Source organism: Ammodytes marinus, assembly GCF_949987685.1.
Source record: "Ammodytes marinus genome assembly, chromosome: 21".
In the NCBI taxonomy this organism is placed as follows: domain Eukaryota; kingdom Metazoa; phylum Chordata; class Actinopteri; order Uranoscopiformes; family Ammodytidae; genus Ammodytes; species Ammodytes marinus.
Window position 1 is genome coordinate 11,233,435 of NC_137225.1, and position 24,225 is coordinate 11,257,659.

Consider the following 24,225-nt stretch of genomic DNA (forward strand, 5'->3'; position numbering starts at 1 on the left):
CAGACCAGGATAGCTCCAGTACAGGAAACTACAACCATGGCTGACTAGGTCCTCACGTCACAGTCATTCCTTTGAGGCTTTTTTAAATGCTATCCCATCACTGAACCCATTCCATAATGTTGATCTTTATTTTTTGCCAAATGCAATGTTTTCCACACTCATTCTGCACAGTTTATAATGCCGAATGGCCCAATGAATGAGTGGCCTCAGATGTAGGCTACAAGGTTACCCGGATACTATTATGTGGCTGCAGGCAAAAATGTGTGTGTCATTCAGTGAGAGGCTATATAGATACTCATAGCCCTCAGGAAAAAAACACAACCGGACGGAGGACATTCCAGACAGGACAAAGGGACAGCAGCAGTTTCACCTCCAAATGTGTCTCATTAAACCACTGATGTCATGGTTCACTGTCCTTCCTCAGACAGCAGCAAGCCATAGTGTAGAGTCAGCCCATACACAAGTTACCAGAGGGCAGATGACAGATTAAATGACCGGTGGCTTGCAATATAAAAAGGCTACATCTCCTATGAATTCAACAAGCAAGGCCTACATCACTGTAGGGAGCTGATTTGCAGTCGTGCATCCTATAGTGAACTGAGGCGTAGTAGCTGTTAGATTTGGTAACACCAGGCACTTGTTATTGGTCACATGCAATCAACAGAGCACTGGTAATTGAGAACAGATAGTCAGAATGCATAAAACAAAACAAAAAACTATTTTTTTACTGTAAAAGAAAGTGTCAAACTTTTCTCTAATAAACTCTTAACCTCCACCTCTTCACTGCTGGAAAAACATTAACTCTGACTACTGAGCAAGCATTGGGTGGACATACGGCAAATGTAAACAAACACCTGTATGAACTTTCACCGTATTTTATTAGAGCTTTAACTAGCCATATGTTGATCCAGCACAAATACTGCATCTTTACCTAATCCCATTAGTTGACACTGTCATTTTTTTCTGTTCAAGTGGCGTTTCTTTAGTCACAGGCATGTCTTATGGTTGTGTAAGGTAAATAGCAAGCAAAATAGTTACAGTTTGTGTTATTGGGAACATTTCCCATACCCATATCGAATAAACAAGCTTAATTAAACTATAGTATGGTGTCTAGGAACACCTCCAGGAAACAACCCAAGTGAGGCAGCACCAGGCACCATTAGGTGTAACCATAGACGGATTATGAGATAATGGGCCCCTGGGCACAAACTCTTAAAGGGCCCCCCACTCCTCCCTATCCAGTCAGGATAGGGAGGAGTGGATATACAATTAATGGCAAAAACATATAAAGGAAGTCAGTATTTCCCACAGGATTTTGGGATACTGTTGGAGGGACCCTGTACGCTTTTGGGGGGTCCGGGGCATGCACCTATAAAGAAATGGACAGCGGACTGAAAACCGTTGGAAACGTGAAGCCATTCATTCAAGCTGCTCATTGGCGCAGGGCGACCATTCAGGAAGTGATTTTGGTGCCGACACACCCCTAAAGCATGACACGCAGTGACGTTACTCATTCTCCAGCAGTGTAACGTTATAATAGGTCCGTGCATTAAGCTAAGCGGGACGAGCACAGTTGCATTGTTTATCGACCATGGAAGTATAAGTTACTAATCCCCGATGATTCTCTATCTGTAATATTTAAATTACACCCAGTCGTCGTAAAGTAATATAGTGATAAACAAAGATTCCTCCCGCCATCGGAGGCCGGGCCGGCCGAAGCAACGGTTGTTTCACTACGACTCCTTTTAGCGGCTACACGCCTAACGGCTAAAACTGAAAATAAAACGACTATAAAACGCTTTCGGTGACGTTCTGAAAAGCGAAAACTTCCATCCTATTAGTACATGGTCTAAAGAAAAGTATTAGCCTTTGATTGATATCCAGAAAAAATGTAGCGGAGATACATTCTTGTTTGACGAAATTGTATTGGGAATGAATGGGGCTGGGCTCCATAGATCTCCATTTTGTTTTACGGACCAGTCCCAGACAGTCTAATGCGTGTAATGCCAGGCGTGGCCACCTGTCCATGCTGGCTGCTCGAAGAAGGCAGTGTCCTGGGGGCCTGGTCCGGGGGCATGTCCCCTCCCCCCCGGATTTTTTTTTACCTTTTTAAAGTAAAATGTATCAGTCTGGTGCACTTTGAGAGGCTATATCAAATCCTGAGATGCAGAAGGAACTATTTAGAACTCACACATAGAAAGCTTATTTCTGTATGTGTGAGGGGGCCTTCAAGGCCCCTCATGAAGCCCCTTAGACAGAGCTACTAATGCTGTTGTTTTTAACTTGCTTTTGTATTTCTCCCCTACTAATTGAGGGGCCCATGATGATTTCTATCTTGTTACATTTTAATAAGTATATCCTTATATTTAGGCTATTCCTTTTTGGATCCTGTTATTGACATCAGTGACTGAGCTCTTTGACTATGTGACATGAAAAGTTACTAACAGTGTCTCTGGCTAAGGGTCCCCCTGAGCCCTTGGGCCCCTGGGCCTGTGCCCGGTGTGCCCCTGCAGTAATCCACCCCTGGGTGTAACGAGTGTAACATGATAACCTGGTGACCTCAGTGCACGTGCTCTGGCATGTTGCTTGTGCATGCTAAGGGTGACTCATTTAACATTGGTGACAGTGTTGGAGAGTGATAGTTTGGGGATAAGAATATTAACTCAAAATTGCACATTTAGTTTAGACTGTAAAAAAAAAGTTTTGTTCCTTAAATTCAAAATAAAAGCTTCCTATTTTCATAATGTACTGCAAAAGATCATCACATTTATTGAAATTAATATGTTGATTTCGTTCCAGAGTGACAGCTGGCTGAATTCTACAAACAGCAAGGCTACATAGCTACCTTCCTTTAAGTGCAACATGATCCCTGGTGACCACACAGTACACACTGTTTCTGTGGGGGGACACACTGTTGACATCGGCGCTAGAGTTGAAGAGTGAGAGTTGGGTAATTACAATACTGGCTTATAATTGCACATTTAGTTTAGACTATTTATATACACAAAACCAAGACCTTTAATATTTATTTATCAAAAATTAAAATGTTGTGGTTTTGGTGCCTTTATTTCAAGCATAAGCTACTGTTAAAGATCATCATGATTGTATTTTTTAATTTTAAATTTTTTTACAGCAGGGAGAATTCTCTCAAACAGTCCAAATTAAAAGGCTGATCAAGACAAGCAGTGCAAGTGAGAAGAACATGTCCATAGCCTATCCATAACTGAAATAGTTCAGTAGTAGGTATGCCACTTTCTTCAGACAAATCATTACAATATTTGCAAATCACGAGGTAGCCTATTAATAGTAGCCTACATAGGCCTATGTGCAAAGCATTAACCATTCGTTATGTGATAACTCAGAAAAGTTGCAACACATCACTGCAGCCTGCCAATTTGACCATGGATTTGACATGGACCTATATGGTGCCGGTGGACCATGGTTAAAATGCGTTGAGGTAGCCCCCCTTCACAGCAAAGCATGGCAGCCAGAATATTCGAGTCCGCCCCCATATCCAAGAGGAATAGCCTACCACATACTGTAATAGTTGTGTCATTCGCTAACATCCCACCGCATTACACTGAGGCTATGTAAGGTATCTGAAAGGAGAGGTTAAAAAGGCAAAAGAAAGGGAGCTACAGCAGGCAGCCCAGGGGAGCAGCTCTCTGCTCTCCTGGATGAAAGCATCCACCAGCAGCAAGGAGGAAGATGAAGATGAAGGGTCAGAGTCAAGACCAGAGTCATGTTAACTGTCCATTCTAAAAGCCTGGTCTTAACTACGCCCATTCTTAAGCCTGGTCTTAACTACGCCCATTCTTAAGCCTGGTCTTAACTACGCCCATTCTTAAGCCTGGTCTTAACTACGCCCTACTTAGCAGTTACAACCAGGCTTAGTTAAGACCAGTTGGTGCCCAGGGCCTTTTAAAGCTCAGATTTTAATGTTGAACTGTTCCTCAAATGTTATTGAAATATCTTAAAAGCTGTCCACACATTTTATTTTAACTACGCAAAGTGGGTTGGTGGCACCAACCCACTTTGCGTAGTTAAAATAAAATGTGTGGACAAGATATAAGCTAATTATATTATTTTGTCCCAACCACAAGTTATTTCTATGTTACCAGACTTGCAGTAATCTTGTATTTACCTTAGTAGGATATTATTAGTACGGAGATCAGGGGCCTAACGAAGACTTCAAAGAGATAATTCGGGATAAGGAATTTTAAAAAATCCGAAACTGACAGTTTTTTTTTTTCAAACATGTACATTTTTTCTTTCTGCTTTTTGGTAATTCTGTGTCTCCAAATTATTCCAGAAAATAGTACTAAATAGCCCACATTGACATTGGTGATTTAGCCTTAGCTTTCTTCTCAAAGTGCACCTGATTGATGAATTTTACTTTAAAAGGTTAAAATTTTTCTTCCGGGGGAGCATTCCCCCTGACCCCACTAGAAGGTCCAGGGTCCCAAATCGTGCTGAATCGTGCTGAGCACGGAACAGGCAAACGGCACTAGTGTGAGTGCGCCCTGACAGGAGGTTATCTATGCGCTCTGTCTGTAGCATGACAACACAGACTACATGTGGCTGCTGCCTGACAGTACCAACTTTTGCCACAGAGCAGTGCTACAGCTCCACGCTAATAACACCGCCTGGACATTTTAGAGTTGAGGTTCCTACTAGGTAGTCGTTTAGAAATAGCAAGGTTTTACACACCATACAACTATTGTATTTACAATTATATCATATATATTATAAAAATTAAATCATTTTAAAAATTAGACTTCTTTAATACAGATGATATTTGAATAAGTATTTTGTTCAAAGAAACTATTCTTAAATCATCCCCGACATTCGAAACTATATAGGCTAGCCTAGGCTACAATGTAATGTAAAAATCACAGTAGGCCTATTACAACCATATTATCATTAAACACATTATTTTATTTATTTATAATAACTTATTACTTGACTGCCACCTAGTAGTTAACGGTTGTTACATCTGTGTAAGTAGGTCCTACAACTATTTATACCCAGGGGCAAAATCCTCTTTTTTTTGGAAAACAGACATGGGCTGTTGTAAAAGGTTGTTCACCAGAAATGATATCTAGGACCTTTAAGGATCACAACCTGGGTGGACAACCTGCTGGAAAGCTACAAGGGGCCGAAATAGAAAATCGGAACCATGGTTTAAATTTTTTTTTTAACTTATAGGTATCATCTTGAAACTTTGCCAGTTGATTACTGGCATTAAAACAATGACTTTTTGTGACTTCAATGTGTTTGAATATATATGCAAATGTGGCATATTTCACAAATTATGCACACATTTGCACATCTTTAAAAACCAAAAATCTAGATATTGGATAAAGCCAGAGTTAAAATCTTTATTGCATTTTGATATTATATAAGTGTGTTAAGTTTCTACATAACAAACTTCCTCTGTGAGAAATGGTGTGATAATTCTGGTTTGATAGTGGTTAGATTGACATGATTTGATAGTGTTTTTCATTACTCTGACCCAAAAATCTCAACTTCTAAATCACTTACATCAACTAAACTTTCCATAATCATTCTTAGCACTATTCTGAATGTTATTAAAGAAGGATTTATTACACAGCCTTTTTTAATTTTATAAATCAAAAAATACTATGTACAGGTCTTAAAAATGCATAACGGCATGTTTTGAAGAAGAAAATGTCTCATAAATCAGACTATGAACAACATGTGAAAAAAATCCTTCTTCAAAAACCTACAGAATAGTGCTAAGAATGATTATGGAAAGTTTAGTTGATGTAAGTGATTTAGAAGTTGAGATTTCTGGGTCAGAGTAATGAAAAAAACTATCAAATTTAGCCAATATCTAGATTTTGGTTTTTAAAGATATGCAAATTTGTGCATCATTTGTGAAATATGCTACATTTGCATATATATTCAAAACATTTTGAAAAAAACTTCAATACAAAAAATCATTGTTTTAATGCCAGTAATCAACTGGCAAAGTTTCATGATGATATCTATAAGTTAAAACATTTACCCTGGCATTAAACCATGGTTCTGATTTTCTATTTCGGTTTTCTATATTTGTTTTGAGAGGGAGTGCTGTGCTCGAACAGATACTCACTTCTTTAAACATATAGCATCATATTAAAAGGTAAAATATATAATTTTTTATTATTCTTATTGAAATACAAAATTAAGATACATGCGTTGGTAAAAGCATAAATACAGTAGGATCAACATAAGAAAAATAGAGTGAAAAGTCACAGAAGCTTCCACTGTAACGGCTCCTTTTAGTTTGGTGGAAAACTAGCAGGTGCTTATGTAAAAACAGATATCATTTTGATCTTATTGTAGTGAACAAAGTCAAAGCAAAGCAACCATATATACATTATACCACATTAACATGGACTTTTTTTGGTCTATAAAACAAAAGGTAATGCCAAGAAAAGAAATAAATGCACTGTTAAGAGGACTGCAATATTCAGATGTAGTGTGTGGAGCACGATATACAACATAAAAGCAGCTTTAGTGATCAATGTGGAAGAGTCAGTTTAAACATTTAATTAGTGGTAATAAAAGCAATGCAGTGAAAAGCTGGTGAACCAAAGCAGCACAGTAACCAGTCCATTTTGAAGACTGAAGGCCTCTTAAGTGAGTGTGTGTACCATAGATTCTATCCGCCCGACACAGACAAAGACATAACCCAACAACAAACACATTTGTAGTCTTGTGTGTTTACCGTTTAGTATATAGATACATGTAGTTCATAAAAATATAGATAATATGCATGTCAAAATGATGGCATACAAAATACGATAAAAAAGGCACAAACAGGAGTTTTGATTTGATCATAACTATTTGAAAACTGACTACAACTTGGAAACCAAAATGTACAAATATCACAATTTTAGAAAAAAAAAGAGTAATTATTCCTCGTGTTTATTGAACTACCTCAATTTGAGAATAGGTGAAAGTCACATGACAGACTAACTTGGTCTCAACGCTTCATTTCTGAGCCTGGGTGTGGTGACACTGCTGTAAACACCAGCACAGTAATCCACTGGTTAGCGGGTTGAGTTGTACGATAACACCCCGGTTTCTCGGATTATTTAGTGTTGTTCACCATGAAAGAATAGCACCTTGGAGCTGCATTTGGCGCTCACAGTAAAAGACGTGTACACACCAGACACCAAGAGAAAAAACAGGCACTTTTTTTCTAGCACGTGTAGAAAATGAACACATGAATCATGATCATAGGATGCATCTGTGCACACAGTTAAGACCTGAGAATGCCACAGTAGCAACATGATGCAACATTAAATGAAGATGAAAAAAGTTGAAAATAAAAATAAAAACATTTGCTAAGATTTATTATTTATTCTGTACGCAGGGAATTGTCTTAAAACACATGATTAAAACACATGTAATGGTTGAAACTGTATATTTAAAAAAAATAAAACATCCAAAAATTGACCACAAGCTCTTCCATGATATGTTAAAATTGTTTAGGGTCCTTGTGCAACTTCTAAACACAGCTACTCTTACCCTGTTATGTATTGCTAGTCGATAATGACATAACACAGAGTTCAAACTGAGTTCACTCAGCTTTGATTTTTCTAATAGTATCGCCACGTAAAATATCCTTAGTCAAAAGCTTATTATGGCAAAAAAAATGAGCTGTCACAGTCCGGTTGTAAAAGCTCATATAAATGTAAAGACAGGTAAACATTTTTGTCCTTTACAACTGCACTCAAGGGTGCACCATAACACATGTCAGATCTTGACACTTTCATTTCTTCTCTGGGATTGAACCACATTGCCTTAAATTTTAAAATTATAATCTTTTTGTCTGGCATCTGCTTACAGTTTCACATGAATGCTTCACACATAATTGGAAACCGTGCCCATCTTGTAAACAAGGCAGGTACACATTGTCTTGAGTATCTTCAGGCTGCCGTTTCTACACAACTGAAACTGTGTTGTAATTCCTCAGCACAGCTGACAATGATATCCATCCACTTAAAAGAAGTCCAAGAATAAAAAGGAATAGGAAAAGTCTTAAAAGCCACACAGACTTGTAGCCCGTTGGCACATTCTGGCCTCTTCACTACACCATGAACTGGGTGTATCCCTCCGCACCTGTGACGATCACATCCATCCAGATCCTCATGGCCTCAGGAGAGGGAGCCACCATGTAGTAGACTCTATCGTGAGTCTTTACACTGAAGGTCAGGGAGGGGTTGGGGCTCTGGAGGATATTGAAATTGAAAAAATAGTCAATCACACTTTTCAAGACAGTCAGGAGCATCACTTTTGTAAAAAACATTGACATACACGTGAACACCTACCTTGTGTGCATTCTTCAAGTGATCGTAATACACTTCCTCAATAGCTTGGAAGTAGATGACTCCTTTCAGCTTGGCTTCATGCTTGTCTGCAGAATAAATAACAGTTACTAGGACATAAATTAAACGTACAAATACAAATGTGTGTAAATGTACTGGTGTACATGCTCAGCTTTGTTTATATTTAGGGATTTAGATTTATAGTTCACATTCTTGTAAAATGTAGGGAATTTGAAATCAACTTTAATGTATATGTAAACAGCTGTGTGTGTACCTGTATCTGTGTGTGGATGCTCTGTACACATATTCCCTGATTTCTGTGTATTTATAATCATTGTATTTGCACCTCTATGAGGACTGTTTTAATGCCCGCGCGTGCATCTTCTGCCCCCTACCTGCATAGTAGGAGAGAGTGCGTCGGTTGCGGTCAAAGACGAACCAGCGTTTCTTCCAGGTTTTGATTTTGCCCCCCATCTTGATCAAGTAGCCACGGCAGGTCTTTTCTGAGATGGACAAGTGGAAGCACGTGTCCGTGCTGTGGCCCGCCGACTCAATGTGAGCCCGCAAGTCAAAATCGTCTTTTCGCACCGGAAGATACCGCGTTAGTGGACGGGACTGGAGAGAGAGAGAGAGAGAGAGAGAGAGAGAGAGAAAGAAAAAAACAATGAATGGATTTATGGAAAAAAGGAGAGATAATTGGTTCAACAAGTGATGGCGATGTATTTATATAATCATGCTTAATGTATAGCACATGTTAAAATAGATTAAAGTATGGGGCTTATTTGTTCTGCTGCCAACAGTTGATTGTCCAGGCAGGAGAACAAAAGAGGATGGATGAAGCTTCAACTCAGACCTGTCAGCACGGCAGACATGATTGAAACCATACAGAAAGATTGAAGTATGAAATGTACAAAAGTGAGCTACAGAAACATGATGGAATGCATTCAGTCAAAAGGGTCCATTCCAATTCATAACGCTTCACTGGTTGCAAAACTGTCCACAATCTGATATGTGAGTATAGAGGTGATTAATAAAACGTGCTCTACGTAAGAATGAACACATATTGAGAAACAATGCCACAGCTTTCCAGACGCTCCTGTCTGCTTTCTCTCTCCTACCTGCGCCCTCTGTTTTTCCCGCAGTTTGACTTCGCGGTCGATGAGTTTCTGGCGTCTGTTCGTCTCCTCTTGCAGTCGTTTCTCCAGTTCCTCCCTTCTTGTTCGCTCCTCCTCCAGCGCCTGCTTTCGCATGTCCATCTCCTTCTCCTGAGGAATAATTAACATCGATATAAAAAAAGTTTTAAAACACAAAGACACACATTCAAAGAAATTATATTTGGCCCATCTCTACCATTAACAAAACTCTGAAACTGTGAAATAAAAAAAGGATGAAACCATTGTGATTATTATTTTATGTCACCTTGAATTCGAGGAGGCTTTTCTTCTCTGCGTGGGCTTCTCTGAGCAGCCGCTCCATCTCCTCCAGCTTGGCCACATTTGAAGTACTGGCACTGCGGCACACAAACACACACACACACACAACTCTCATCAGAAGTGAACAAGAAAACCCCAAAACAAAACAGAAACCATGTGCAAAGGACTAATTGACCTACAGTTATGGGAAAACAAACACATCATCAACCGTTATGAGGCTGGACCCTGAAATGCACTGAAATATGTAATGAAACTGAGGAGCCCAGTTCATCAGTTAAACCTGCCACACCAGCAGCAAGCGGGACAAACTGAATCTGTTCAGCATGTACAGAGTGTTTTTTCAGGTGTTACATTCTCTATGAATCCCCGGGTCACAGTGGTGTGTATGTACAGATATACTAAGTATGATCCATGTTTAATGAAACAAGCTCTCACGTGTGGTAAACCTCTATGTACTAACTAATGCATGTGTAAACAGAAAACACATGTACACAATCATGGCTTAACAAAATCTGAAAGGCTACGCTCTCCTGAGAACACTTCTTATTAATTATGGTTTGTTTGTGTTAGTAATGAAATCCATTAGCTAATGTAAAGATCTCTTTCCTCTCTCTCTGTAGTAGTTTCTAACGCGCTGCTGTGTTACTGTCTATATTCTGCTTTGAACAGTTTTTCTCCACATCTCCCAGAATGCAGATGGTCCGCAGATCAAATGCATTCCTGACTGACATCCCAAGGAAAGGAATTGTGTACATGTTTGTAATGTTGGCATTTCTCTCCGCCGTTTTCTCTTCACACACACACACACACACACACACACACACACACACACACACACACACACACACACACACACACACACACACACACACACACACACACACACACACACACACACACACACACACACACACACACACACACACACACACACACACACACACACACACACACACTCTCTTATCCGAAGCCAAAAGGAAATGGATACCCACTGTTGATCTGTGATGATGTCACAACATTGTCACGATGAATGGTACACATTAGACTCAGTCTAAACAAATCAGGAAGGGAGTGGTGGCGAGGGAGAGAGAAGTAGGGTACCTCAAATAATGGAATGGAGGAAAAAGGGCAGGAGGGAGGGTTTGAAAGATGAAGGAGAAAAGAACAAGCGCATGTGGAGAAAATAAAATGCTTTCCCGCTCTATGGCATTTCATATGAAATCATCACCAGAGCTCTTTTGCTTTATCCTGCAAAAAAATGTAACTGAATACCACCAATTTATAAACTACTGCTTGTTGGGTGCACATATTAACACTGTTCTGTCTGTTTATTATTAAACACATTTAAAGGGGATTTAGCGTGTTCATTATGAAAACTACTAAAGGTGGAGGTGAAAATGAACCATAACATTATAAATACAATGTGTTAACTTACATACAACTTTATCATTGACTGCATTATGTCATATTTCAGTCTAGTACTTGCAATGATGAATCCAACCAATTGTATATCCCCTGCTCCCTGTCATTACTCACGGTAATGCAACCTTATTGTAACATCCATCCTTTCCTCTCCTCCTTCCATCCCCTTGCCACCCTGAGCCATGATGAGAGGGAATGGTACTCATAGTCATCGCAGCCCTGGTTCAAGTCTATTCAGCATCAAGATTACTTGAGAGGCACTTCATTCATTTCGCTCCAGCTTTAGTATATCCACAAAAGCAGCCACATCACCGACAAGATGACAAAAAGAAAAGGAAAAAAGAAAAAATCCAGTTCTATCGTAAAACAATGTTTTGGTCCAGCTCTGATCCAGGTTCCACAGCAGCACTCCAATCTGAGCCGGTACAACACAATCCACCTGGAAGCATACTGGAGGATCACAGAGGCACAGTCTGCAGGGCTGGAAAACGTACAATGCAGAGGGGTCAATCTGCAAATGGTTTGGGACTGAAACAAGACCGTACCATCCAGAGAAACAAGAGGAGGGGAGAAGAAGAGACAGATGCAACCACTGTAGAAATGGAGAGAAGGAAAGTAAGCACACATGGTTTTAGTCCAAAAGGGGGCGGACCCCCAAATGAACCTCCACACTTGTACTGGTGTACTCAGTGGATTTTAACCTTAGGGGGTAGACTGTGAACACGCGCACAAACACACACACACACACACACAATATCCGCCTTCCGTAACCTGACCCGAAGAACACTAATCAAGAGTTCCCCATACCTAACCTATACAACACACATACACACACACACACACACACTTCTACACACCATATTCTCCAAGGAGGGACCATGAAAGGCGGGAAACCTCTGCCTTGCAGCTCCACACACTTTTTACATTAACTCACTTTTTACTTTCTTTGTTGCTGCCCCCCCCCTTCAGTTCCTGCAGTCAGTGTTTCATGTTGTAGCACAAAGGGACATTGATGTGGTTTAAGTCTTTAATTCTCCTCCTCTTTTTGTCTCTGTCAGTTTGCTCTTGTGTTGATGGGTTTTGTTTAGTGATGAAAGTTGCGAAGTGAAACAATTTTTTTACATTTAAGTCACAAAAACCACACACCACAGACAGAAGACTGACCTGGAGACATTGTCAGGGGAGCAAGCAGAGATGCTGGTGTCTATGGAGTCAGAACTATCCACGCTCATTGTGTCAAAGGCCTGGTTGTCACGGTACCCAAAGGCATCGAGGTAGACGTTGGTCTGGGAGGCTGCCCGGGAGCTGGACGGACCTAGAAACGCACACACAGAAAAAAAAAGAGAAAATAAAAAAACAGCTTCACTAGTAACAGTACTTCTGTGTCAAACCCACGTGTGCATACTCTTTCTATACAGTCTATGGTTGCACATTTCTGTTGTACCTGTCGATGCCACTCCATCTGGGACGTCAGTTTGCCCAGATGGTTTCAATTTAGGGTCACAATTCCCCGCCACTGTGACACGCTCTTACACCTTCAGTGCAACAAAAAAAAAAGATTCCTGTGTCCAAACAATGAGGCTGACAAAAAAACAGCCTGCAAAACACGAGTACACGCAGAACAACTGAGCCCCTAAAAGTAGTTTAAGCCAGTCCAAAAAGAAAATGAGATGTTCTCAGAAGTAGAAGGAGCTACATTACGGTGCAGATACATAGAAGAGTGACTCATTCTGCCTCTTGGTACAGGAAGAAACACACCAAAATAACAACCTGATACCATCTGCCCAATGCAGCAGACCCACCCATCTGATGAGACAGATCAAGGGGCCATAGGGACTCAGGGACCAGATACGCATATACACAACACAGTACTATTACAATCCAAGGGGCCACACAATACTCAGAATAGTCATTTGTTTCTTTTTCTGGATAGCTGTCTCGTAAAAAGTGCAGTAATGAAACAGCGATATGTGAAAGATCATTACTGGTTAATGCGTGTGGTTAGTCTTTCCTTAGTATTTTGAATGGGAATGTAATTACCCAAGTCCTTATACACATAACATTTGATGGGGAAAAAAAGTCAGAGTGTCCTTCAAGCAGCAACATCTCTGCAGTGAGTGAACAGCAGATTTTCTTCATTGATGGGAAATGGCTGCTTGGTGTTTGTAGTAGGAAGTTGACTTAAAAGAAATCTACTTCCAATTTTATTTTTTTTATTTTTTTGCACTTTACCAACTAACATGTCAATTTTCAACTTGTTCATACTCAAAGCAGCACCTCTGGTGTATACTCACACACATACACAAACTACTCCACACCACTTAGTAGAGCAGCCCTCCTCAATTTACATTCCTGCACTATCTCTGCTGACAGATAAACAAATGAGAAACTTCCAATCCGACGAAACACAATGATGTGCACACCCACACACAAAACTTCAAGGATAGGGACGAGGATAGATGTAACCATATAAGGTGTATTTTCATGTGACAAGTGACAACCCACGGATAAGTCTGATTACAGTATGTGACAGCAGGCGACACAAATATAGAGAGAGAACGGAAGGATACAGATGGTCTTTGTGAGGGACTTTACATGTATTCCTAGGTTTTGTGTACCTACTTGTGCTCTATTTATCTGTATAATAATCTTTATTAAGGACTCAGATGGTCCACTCACATCCAACATACACACACACATAGAACACATTAAAATGCATTACTCAATAAAATACTGTACTAAAATAGGTGCAAGCTATCATGCCAATGCTTTCGAAGCCTGGATGTGAACCGATAGCCCATCATAGGGTTGGTTAAGCCCATAATGATGCCATTCTCTGACAAATCCAAACGACACATGAAACTGAACATCAACTTTCGCAACAGTGCCTGACATGTAGGTACATTAGAGGACACAAATAACTGGCTAGCACTGTGCCATAGGAACACGGAGCAACAACCTCATGGCATCATTATATGCCACTCTAAGCCTCTGCATACTTCTCACTCTGTAAGAGGACCAGAGATGAGCTGTATACAGCGGCGTGACATAAGCCCTAAACAGAGCACACTTAACATCTGTGGAACACATGGAAAATTTCCTCAACATCATGTTGGCCTGCGCATATATTTTACACCATTGACGACGAATGTCACTGTCATCCATGAGATCATGAGATCCATGTATGTATGGTTCCTATGTAAGTGCGTTTGTGGAGGTGTACAGAGGGCACATTTGCATGCATGCATGCATGCATGCGTGTGTGGGTGGGTGTGTGTGTGTGTGTGTGTGTGTGTGTGTGTGTGTGTGTGTGTGTGTGTACCTTTATGCAGACGTCTAGATTCAGTTTCTTTGTTGGATAAAGAGAATACTCTTGGAAGAATGCTTCCACAACTTGTGCTCTGGACCAGGGGCTGATGGGACTGTAAAAACCAAAAGGAAAGCAAACATTTGTTTGTTAGCTGTTTAATTTAAACCACGTGTTGGTTATTTAGAATTAAAATGGTAGACATTTTAGTTTAAATAATATTATATACAGTATATGATAAGATTTGAATATCCAATTTGAGACAAAAAAAGTGTGTGTTTGTACCTTGTTAGGGTAGCTGCGTCCCAGTGTTGCACACGTGTACTGGGGGGTCATGGTGGGTGTGGTTCTCTTTCTGGGTAGTGTGTCACTTAAACCAGAGCCACGCTCTCTCTTCCTCTCTTCCAGCAAACGGAAATGCTGAACGAACACACACACACACACACACACACACACACACACACACACACACACACACACACACACACACACACACACACACACACACACACACACACACACACACACACACACACACACACACACACACACACACACACACACACACACACACACACACACACACACACGCGTGAAGGGATGTACATGGTTGCTGATATAGCTATCAACATGCTAAATTGTACATTATGACTGCACACACCTGAAAAGGTATTCTTTATTTATCATAATCCACGCCAAGCAATCAAAGCAATTGTGGAAAACAGACATCTGTTCTCTACACAATGTCTTCACATAATAACTGTTGAACACACAGTTGCCAATACACACGCTTAGAGACACGCACACTCACACACACATACACGTTACCTGCCTGTGTCGGTGATGGTGTTTTTTGACAGGAAGAGGGGGTGGGGGAGAGTCAGGGAGGGGAGAGGGGTCTCGGTATGACACCATGTTCTCTGGCCAATGCACAGAGGGGGTTTTGGGGAGGGGGCGGGCATTAAGATGGAAGGAGGAGGAAGACGAGGAGGAAGAGGAGGGACAGTCGGCAGGTGAGGAAGAATGACAGAGCTTGGAAAAAAAAGAAAGGAACAAAGTCAGAAAACTGACATAGTGCCAAAGAACGGGGGGGGGGGAATAGCAACTCTCTCATACACACACACATACTTTACACTATCTAGGTCTGTGCTCCTTAACTACACACGCAAGCCCCTAACACCACTACACACACCTCGTCCTCTTGCGGTTTGGGGGTGCTGCCGTCGGGGGAGGGGTTTGCCTTGGACTCAGGGAAGGCATTGGCCAGATTTGGGGCGGGTCTAGGGTCCCCCCCCAGCTGTGAGTATATCTCATTGATTTCACTGACCGTGACATAGCCCTGGAAAAAGTATCGTGAGGAGAAATAAAGGGGTGAGGCATAGCATGGAGTGAGTCAGCCACATTAAGATATTATGACAAACTGGAGAATTAGTTGTTAGAATGACGCAAACATTTTGCAGATTCAAAACAGAAAAGACATCACGTATAATAAAGTTACTTAGACAATGTAGTGTTAACATAATCAATTGAGTGGCGTAGACAAGACAATAGACATTATTACAAGGTTAACTGAGTATTAATAAACGTGAATTAATGAAAGACAGTAAGTATCTGCTCAAATTCTTTCCATCCTACATTGCAGGGACAAGCAGTTACAACAAGAAACTTTGGAGGAGAGGATGAACGAAGAAGGACAGCGATTACGATGAGATGGATCTAAACAAACTATATGGACAAAAGAAGGAAACAGAAAAGGAAACATTAGCAGAAGAAAAACACAAGTACCTCAGCTTTCCTGAGAGAAATAGAGGAAAGGAGGGATGGGAGGGCAGACAAGCGGTCAGGGGGAGGAGAGATTTTGCTAGAGGCGGCGTCACGGCAACGATCGCTTAAAGACCGACACACATCAGCCAGAGAGGCTGTATCCTGGCAAGAAGAAGACCCCAAAGGTAACACATTATCTGCCTACTTTAGGAGTCTGAAAAAGGAGTTCAAGGAGGACAGTTCACTTGTCTAGTAGCTGTCAATCAAACCTACCTCCCGTAGAGTGAAACCCCGTCCGCCGGTGAGGTCAGCATATTTTCTTTCCAGCGAGGTGAGGTTTTCTTTCTCCTAACAGACGCAGAAACAATGTAAAAAAAACACAATGAATCCCTCTGGAAGACTCCCCCCTCCTCATTCAAACACAGAAGCATGGCCACATGCAAACATGGAGACCCTCTTACCCTTTGCAGCATCGCTTCAAGGTTGCTCCTCTCCTTTAAAAAGCTCTCCTTCTCCCGCTGAGACTGCTGGGTAATCTGTGCTGCTTGCTTCTTCAGAATCAACAGTCGCTCCTGAAGGAAAAAAGCCAAGCAAGTGCGTTTCACCTTTCTGGCATTAACACTAGTGTGAAAGCAACTAATCACAATACGTTTACACAATTTCAGAAAAAGAGATTCAACTTAAAGCTGGGGTATGTGATTTCTGATTGGTCAAAGTTAACATGAGCTGTACACTTTGACCAATCAGAGGGAGGCTCCGATTCTCATAATGTTCTTATTGGCTGTTGGGACTGTCCATTCACTTTAGCACGACGTTGTTGGTGTAGAGCGTGTCAGGGAGGGACCATAGGGGAGGGACCAAAGAGAACAAGTGGAGCGGTTGAGGTATTTGGATTCGAATCTCCACGCCAACTGCCATTTTCTCCCCAAATCCTCCACCCCAGCTTTAAGCAGTAAATAGAAAAAGTATTGGTCTCTTCTCAGATCCACCATAGATAAAAAGCTAACACATATGTAGAAATGTAATTATTTATTCATTTATTTTTGGACGTGACGGCTGCTTACCTTGCGAGTGACAGTGTTGCGCTGGTAATCTGCGATCTCGCGGAGGAGCTGTTGCGTGTGAGTCTCCTTTTCCTGGTCCTGCATGCTCTCTCGCTCTAGCTGCTGGAACTCCAGGTCCTCAAAACGCTTGGTCTCGGTCTCCAGCACCTCGCAGTCCTGACACGCAAACAAACACACACAAGACATATTGCACATGTAGAAACAGGCAAGGCTGAGCAATGTATGACCTTATCATACCTTTGTTGTAGTACACACACACTTGAACACGCAACAACTAATACCAGTATACAAGGCCAAAGGAGTTGAATTCAACTACCATACAGCCCCTGTGGATGTGTGTGAGAGTATGGCAGTTGAAGGCAAGCAAATACATCGATTTGATAAAATGGAAAGATTCACAGTATACACTGGAGTAGTACTGATTTGAAGCAATATTATATTCAGTTCAGACACATAGAATCTATTAATCTTAAACCAATTCATAGACAATAACCCAGTGGATTAAGTGGACATGCAGGTGTTTGTGACCAACCCTGAGACATACAAACCTGAAACTCCTAAAATGGAATACTTAACTGCATATTTGAAAGTGTCAGTGTTGAGAATGATTCCTCGTATGGGTGTGAGATGAAACGGCTTTGAGGTAAACAGAAATATGCAAGCAGCAGGTACGTGTCAAAAAGCACTTCCTCATCCCAACGATACGCTGACACAGACAAATCACACCAGACACACAGATCAGTGATCACTGATGTTTCGTCAAACCCTTAACAGTCATGCAGACTACTACACCAAACTACTACACCAAAGCATAACCAGTGTTCCAAGTTAACATGCAACACATTGCATACCGACAGAACCCATGCAAGTCAGGTAAATTGGCGACCCTAAGTTGACCATAGTTGTGAATGTGAGCGTGAACAGTTGCAGGGTGTACCCCGCTTCTTGTTCAGCTGTGATGTCCATTTCCATACAACCCTTAGGGATAAGTGGATGTAGCTAATAGAAGGATTGATAATCAAACACAAAGGGTGAAGCCTTGAAACATGTCTTAAAGGCAAACTCTTGAGATAGAGTATGCTGTTTCAGGCTCAACACCTTATGTGAAATTGAAAGATGGTGCACAGAGCAACCTATAGGTAGACGGAGAAAAGAAAGAACATGAACCAGGTGAAGATCAAAAGTTGCCATGGTGTGCAGTGAGTGAGCTCAGGAAATTTGATGTATGCACGTTGACATGCAAGTCCAATGCGAGCATCTTCTGTGTCTTATACAGGTTTGTTTGTGTGAACACGTCAACATGCACATGTAACATAATTCTCCTATTTAAGGTTCCGTCTATCAGTGTTTGCACGCACAGCTGGAATAAACTCCAGGACTCAATTAGGCTAGAATAGATCCTTGGAACATCTCAAGTTTTTGTGAAATTATGTTTTGTTTGTCGATTGCTCCTGTGTGTCAGTTTTGTCAATGTGAATTTGTTTGATTTTCTGTGTTTACTAGTTTCTTCTTTTTTTAGAGCATTTTACTACACTGCTTTGTAAAATGTTCTTGTCTACATGTTGCACTTTGTCTGCGTGGATCCATTGTGTGTGTGAGTCTCGAGTGTGTGTGTGTGTGTGTGTGTGTGTGTGTGTGTGTGGGTGGGTGGGTACTAACCCTGGCCAGCTGCTCCTGCAGGGGCTCCTTGGTGGCCTCAGGGCAGCTGTCCAGCTGGGAGCGCTGTTCACACACAATCTGAGCCAACCTCTCTACTCTGCCCCTTTCTGCCTGCAGCAACTCGCACGCCTGGCATACGCACATGTACATACACAGACACATAGACCCACATACATGCCCACACAAACATCCATGTACACATTGATTTGTGTGTACATAACAGACAAAGAGACACACGCACACACATACAGGACAGAGAGAGGATGGCAGCGTTAGTGGGACTGGGGAGCCACAGTTAGTCACTACGGCGATCAGGTCAACAAGATTAGCCTTGAGGGACGGGGGGGAGGGAAGGCTGCAGAATAAAATGAAATCTAGGGATGGAGAACTGGGAGAGGAATTGATTAGAAATGAAGGCATGAAGATAGAATGAAAAGTAGTTATGAGTTCTGAGGTTTTTTCCTCTTTAAAAAAAATTGAGACGATGGGTGAGGGAATGGGTGAGAAGTGATGGCTTCGTAGATTGATGGTCTTCTCTATAAATACCAACACACACAGGCGGCCAAAAATCTTTTCAAACACTCAACTTCACCTACAGTGTAAGCGTTTTGAACACTCAGGGCAACCACATAAATATCCATCAACTTGTGTCTCATTCCTTCTGTCTCACTTTCACTCAATTTCATGAGCCGATTTTTACCGTATATACCAGCTACGTGGTCCATGGAAATTTCAGAATCAGGCGTGGACTCCCAACAGAGGAAAACACTCCATTACCGAACCAAAGCAAATGCACGCAAACCATAGATAGTAAATAAAAGACGCAAACACACATACAGTATACACACACGACAAATTCAATCTGTCTATCAAATGACACTTCCCGCCCTGTCATTGATACCGTATATTGGCATAAATGTAGACAGACGGACACACACTTGTTACCCACACCCATGGTTCCCCCACAGGTGTGTGTGTGAGATAGGATCACTTGACCGCTATACCCCGGGCAGTATTATCAGATATATATTTGGACCAGAGAAGGCATGAGAAGGATTAACACCTACCAGTTACTCACATGACCCCTAGATGTAGAGTAGCATATATATTTTCAATACCCCACACACACACAGTGGGTAGGGAAATGCATGATGTGGTTTAGAACCCATGTTTAGTGTACATGTAATTATTGTACGTGATATTATAAAACATTTTTTTACAATATGTTTATCCCCTCTGCCGGATTCTAATATCACTATGCAGGCCAACAGTAGAAACATTCAAACATATTACAGTACTAGATGGATCATGCCATCAGCGCCTTAGTCTGTGGATGAATGTGTCCCTCTCCACCAGTGTGTTAAAAGTCCCTTGCCTTTGACGGTCATAATGAAACATCTCAACTGTTCTACAAAAGAACTGTAGCTTGTCAAATACCTTTTCTTTTTCCTGCTGGGACTTGGTCTCTAGGTCAGCCATCTTGTTGTGAAGTGCTTCCAGTGCCTGTTTTTCCTGCTGGAGAGCGGCCACCTCTGACTCCATCTCAGCATCCACCAGCGCTCGCTCAACCTCCACCTTGGATAAATACACAGCCGTGAGTAAGTCACCCATTTGTATTGATTCTGGCACCTTTTGTTAAGGTAGTACATTTAGTACGTTTACTTGTTCCAAGTTAGTCTTTCTTTGTTTCAAAACTTGTTTTCAACCTGTACAAAACATTCCTTTGTGATGTGATATTTTATCCGACAAAATGTGGTTACTAAATTGAAGAGAAGCATAATTCACCTTTCTTTAAAGAACTTAAACATAAAGTCAAATCTTTTTGCTTCTGTGTCTGTCTGTCCATCTGTCTATCCGTCCAAACGTGGTATGATCCCCCTCTCTATCTCTCTCTCTGTCTGTCTTCTCCTCACCTCTCTGGAAGATTCCTCCATTTGGTTGTCCAGCTCTTTGATCTTCTGCTCCACCTCCTCCATGTTGTTCAGCACCTGAATCCTCTCCTCTTCCACACGCCTCACTTCCTGCTCCGAGGGCCTCGCTTCCTGTCCGCGGCGACGGGCTGCATCATCCGTAGCCTGGCAACAACCACATCAACAGAGTCTCAAAATTGAATGGTTGTGAAGTGGACCAATAGTAGGGAATAATGGTAGTTAGTTGAAATAATAATGATTGACATTACGGATTCAATAATGTGGTGACATGAAGTGAAAATAGGCTTAAAATTATTTTCAATTTTACCATAGTCTACAAAAAGCCTCCTCAAAACTGTTTTTTTTGGTTTTGTTAAGTCCTTTCGGCAATGACAAATTCTATTCCTTCCACAGCAAAGAAATGTGGGCAGACAGAAAGCACATATACATCCACACACACAGCAGCTGTCAATTCTACATGGTAACACTTAGCCTGCACTAATCTAATAAATGAGCTGTAAATATCTCGCATCTGTGTACGGGATAAGGGTGTGTGAGTCGATACTCTCCGAGAGTGATCCTTGTCACCCTCGCGTTTTCCAGAAAAGAACCGGGAGCACAAACACGTCCCACATTAATCCGGATTAATCTTGTAAGAAGCTGTCCAAAGTCAAAAGGTGCCACTTTAGGCAGGTAAGGCAGTTAGGCGAGTTGACGGCTCTACACTTCACTTAACATTCAAATGAAGGAGACTCTCTGTACATATATGCTTTATACGATTTATCTCCTCATGATCTGCTAACTTGTCAGCACTCTGTGTTTGACAAGACAATCTAGAGTTCATACAACGCCTAGGCTCTGTAAACTGGTATGTAAAGCAAAGGGTAATGTAAACAAAGGGGCCCACCATAGCTAGCAACATGTCTGTTTACACACAGGTGGCAGATTGTGAGCAGATAATCACAGAATTCACTCAAGCAATTGCTGAGACTCCACCTTTAGTACAGTTAAAATACAGGACATTCTTAGGAGTGCTTACAATAAATGGACAACTAATAACCGTCTTCTCTCTCTCGTACCTGATTGGTCCTGTGTGTGCGTGGGGAAGGTGAGGGGGCGTGGCTCCGTAGACTGACGGCGGGCGATTCTGCCCTGTTGTCTCTGGGGCCGCCATAGTAACCGTTCTCTGAGCCAGTATAGGGGGAGGAAGCGTGTCCGTGGTTCCCTGTCGTTCCATTGAGGGCCGAACAGTCGGAGAAGACAGACGGTGCGTCGTCATCATCATCATCCTCCTCTTCGTCGTTGAGTTGCAGCTTCTCCAGCTCCTGGTTGATCTTCTGGAGATCGGCCACAGCAGAGGTGGGGCTGGTGGCAGGGCCGTCACCGTCTCTCTCTGCCCGGCCCAGCTCCGTGCACAGAGACAAGATGGTCTCCAGCCGCTGTCGCTCCTGGGATGAACACACACACACACACACACATACACACACACACACACACGATGTTAGAGTAAGCCCAAATAGTAGTATTGTCATTTCATTATTAATAAATAATGATGTTGTCAAGGGAAGAGCCATGTAAAAAGTTACAAGTCGCCAAAATGTTAGTGTAAACCTAGTCAGTCCCCTTGAAACAGCATTTTCCACACAAACACAGAAAAATTAAGTTATTAAATAAAAATTCAAAAACTCAGCTCAGCTTTTTCCATTAAAAATAGCAAGTTTACACTGCTCATGTTACCTGGGGGAGCATTGCTGAGGTCAATCCCTCTGGTTTAAATGTCCTTGTTTAGTCCAAAATACACTCAAAGGCCATCCTCTCTTTGAATGGGATTTACCATAGTTAAGCATAACATTTGCATACGCTAGAAAGAAAATAATTCCCTGTCACTGGGACCAAGCTCTCCCCTTTGCACGGTTCTGTATGTGCGAACGCAGCTATATGGGGGAGCTACGGAGGCTGCAGGGAGTCAAAATACATGCTTGCCTGGTTCAGCGGTAGACGTGTTTAAGCCACACAGCAAGCCTGTGTTAGTAATATTAGAATCAGAAAAAAGGATGTTAGAAAAAAAAGAACGTCATAGAGATAGTAAGCTAATGAGAAGGTGGACAGCTGTCAACTACGATGGGAAGCGTGCGCGAGGACAGGAATGTGGGTGTGTGTGGTGTGTGTGGTGTGTGCGTGCGTGTGCGTGCAATTGCAGTGCCACTAAAGGAAACGAGACACTTTCCAGGGAACTGAGCTCTAGGAAAGAATCTTATCCAGGTGATGTGTGGACTATGGACTCTTGATACAGTTATTATCTGCCTGTTTAGAAAGGCTTAAGAGAGACATCCCATTTAGGAATAACATTATAACACTACACCTACACTATATTATTGACACTATTTCACCCATTATTTTAGAAATAAATACTGTAAAATATGTATTCTACTTTACTATGTAATGTATTCAAGTCAATGTAAATAATGAATCAAGAGTACAACGTTTTACCAGTGGAAGAATATTTAATATGTATACCTGAAATGCACGCAGACAAATTTACACACCCCAATTATAGTGTGTAACGTGAACCAGGAGCCGAGGCAAAAAGAGGCCTGTGTCAGTTTGTCACCTTGTTCTATTCTAATGGAGACAAGCCTCTGTGGAGCCCATAGTAGAGTAAGTAATCAGCTGTCAACTAGAGAGAAAGCCTGATAGAGACAGAGAGACACACAGAAAGACAAGGGCCAGTAAAGGCAAAAAGATGGAAGAAAGTCTGCTCCAATTTGAATTATGTAAATTCCAAACTATTTACACAAGACAAGCTACTTTGCTAAATTGGACAATGTAATATAATAATCCTACAACTGACCAAACCTCAACAAATGTTTACAACCCAAATCCTAATTTTTGTTGTTGCTGTTTGTTTGCTTATCTTCTTTGTGTTGCTGCTTACATCCCCAAATAGCAGTTAATGTGCACAACTTAGCTTCGGTAAAAAATACAGTGTTCCTGCTTTACCACTAGAGGGCAGGCAAAGCTAAAACAATGCTTTCTTGAGTTTGAACCTTGGACTCCCAGAATCTGCATAGAGTGGCTTGCTTATACATGCCCAGCCAAAAACAACTCATTGATTTATTATTGATTATTCAAAACAATATTTTTCAAAACCTGTTTTCAAATAACAATCACTTTGACGGTTCATTTTTAGAAAGTTTGAATAAAAACATTCGGGTCTTACTCAAACCAAAGTGCTGGGGGTTAAATAAAATGTTCCATCTTGATACAGCTGCCCAGTGCAAAATGGCTCCCTGATCACAGCAGAGGAGGCAAGAGCACATTATT

General features: G+C 41.5%; 1 protein-coding gene across 4 annotated transcripts in view; it reads right to left on the reverse strand.

The window, feature by feature from the left end:
* Window positions 1–6,179: 6,179 nt before the first annotated feature.
* Window positions 6,180–24,225, reverse strand: part of phldb2b (pleckstrin homology-like domain, family B, member 2b) — a 48,538-nt gene continuing 30,492 nt past the window's right edge. For 2 of the 4 annotated variants that reach the window (XM_080050378.1, XM_080050381.1), the window contains 16 exons: window positions 21,981–22,349; window positions 20,905–21,066; window positions 20,429–20,566; window positions 18,992–19,120; window positions 17,333–17,488; window positions 16,730–16,840; window positions 16,542–16,616; window positions 15,697–15,843; window positions 14,790–14,924; window positions 14,520–14,619; window positions 12,362–12,512; window positions 9,762–9,852; window positions 9,461–9,607; window positions 8,738–8,957; window positions 8,346–8,431; window positions 6,180–8,245 (listed from right to left, as the gene is read on the reverse strand). In XM_080050378.1, the coding sequence (XP_079906504.1) occupies window positions 8,105–8,245; window positions 8,346–8,431; window positions 8,738–8,957; window positions 9,461–9,607; window positions 9,762–9,852; window positions 12,362–12,512; window positions 14,520–14,619; window positions 14,790–14,924; window positions 15,697–15,843; window positions 16,542–16,616; window positions 16,730–16,840; window positions 17,333–17,488; window positions 18,992–19,120; window positions 20,429–20,566; window positions 20,905–21,066; window positions 21,981–22,349 (2,358 nt within the window). In that variant the 3' untranslated portion in view covers window positions 6,180–8,104. The remainder of the gene's footprint in view (window positions 8,246–8,345; window positions 8,432–8,737; window positions 8,958–9,460; window positions 9,608–9,761; window positions 9,853–12,361; window positions 12,513–14,519; window positions 14,620–14,789; window positions 14,925–15,696; window positions 15,844–16,541; window positions 16,617–16,729; window positions 16,841–17,332; window positions 17,489–18,991; window positions 19,121–20,428; window positions 20,567–20,904; window positions 21,067–21,980; window positions 22,350–24,225) is intronic. The other 2 variants (XM_080050379.1, XM_080050380.1) reach the window with 2 other exon arrangements.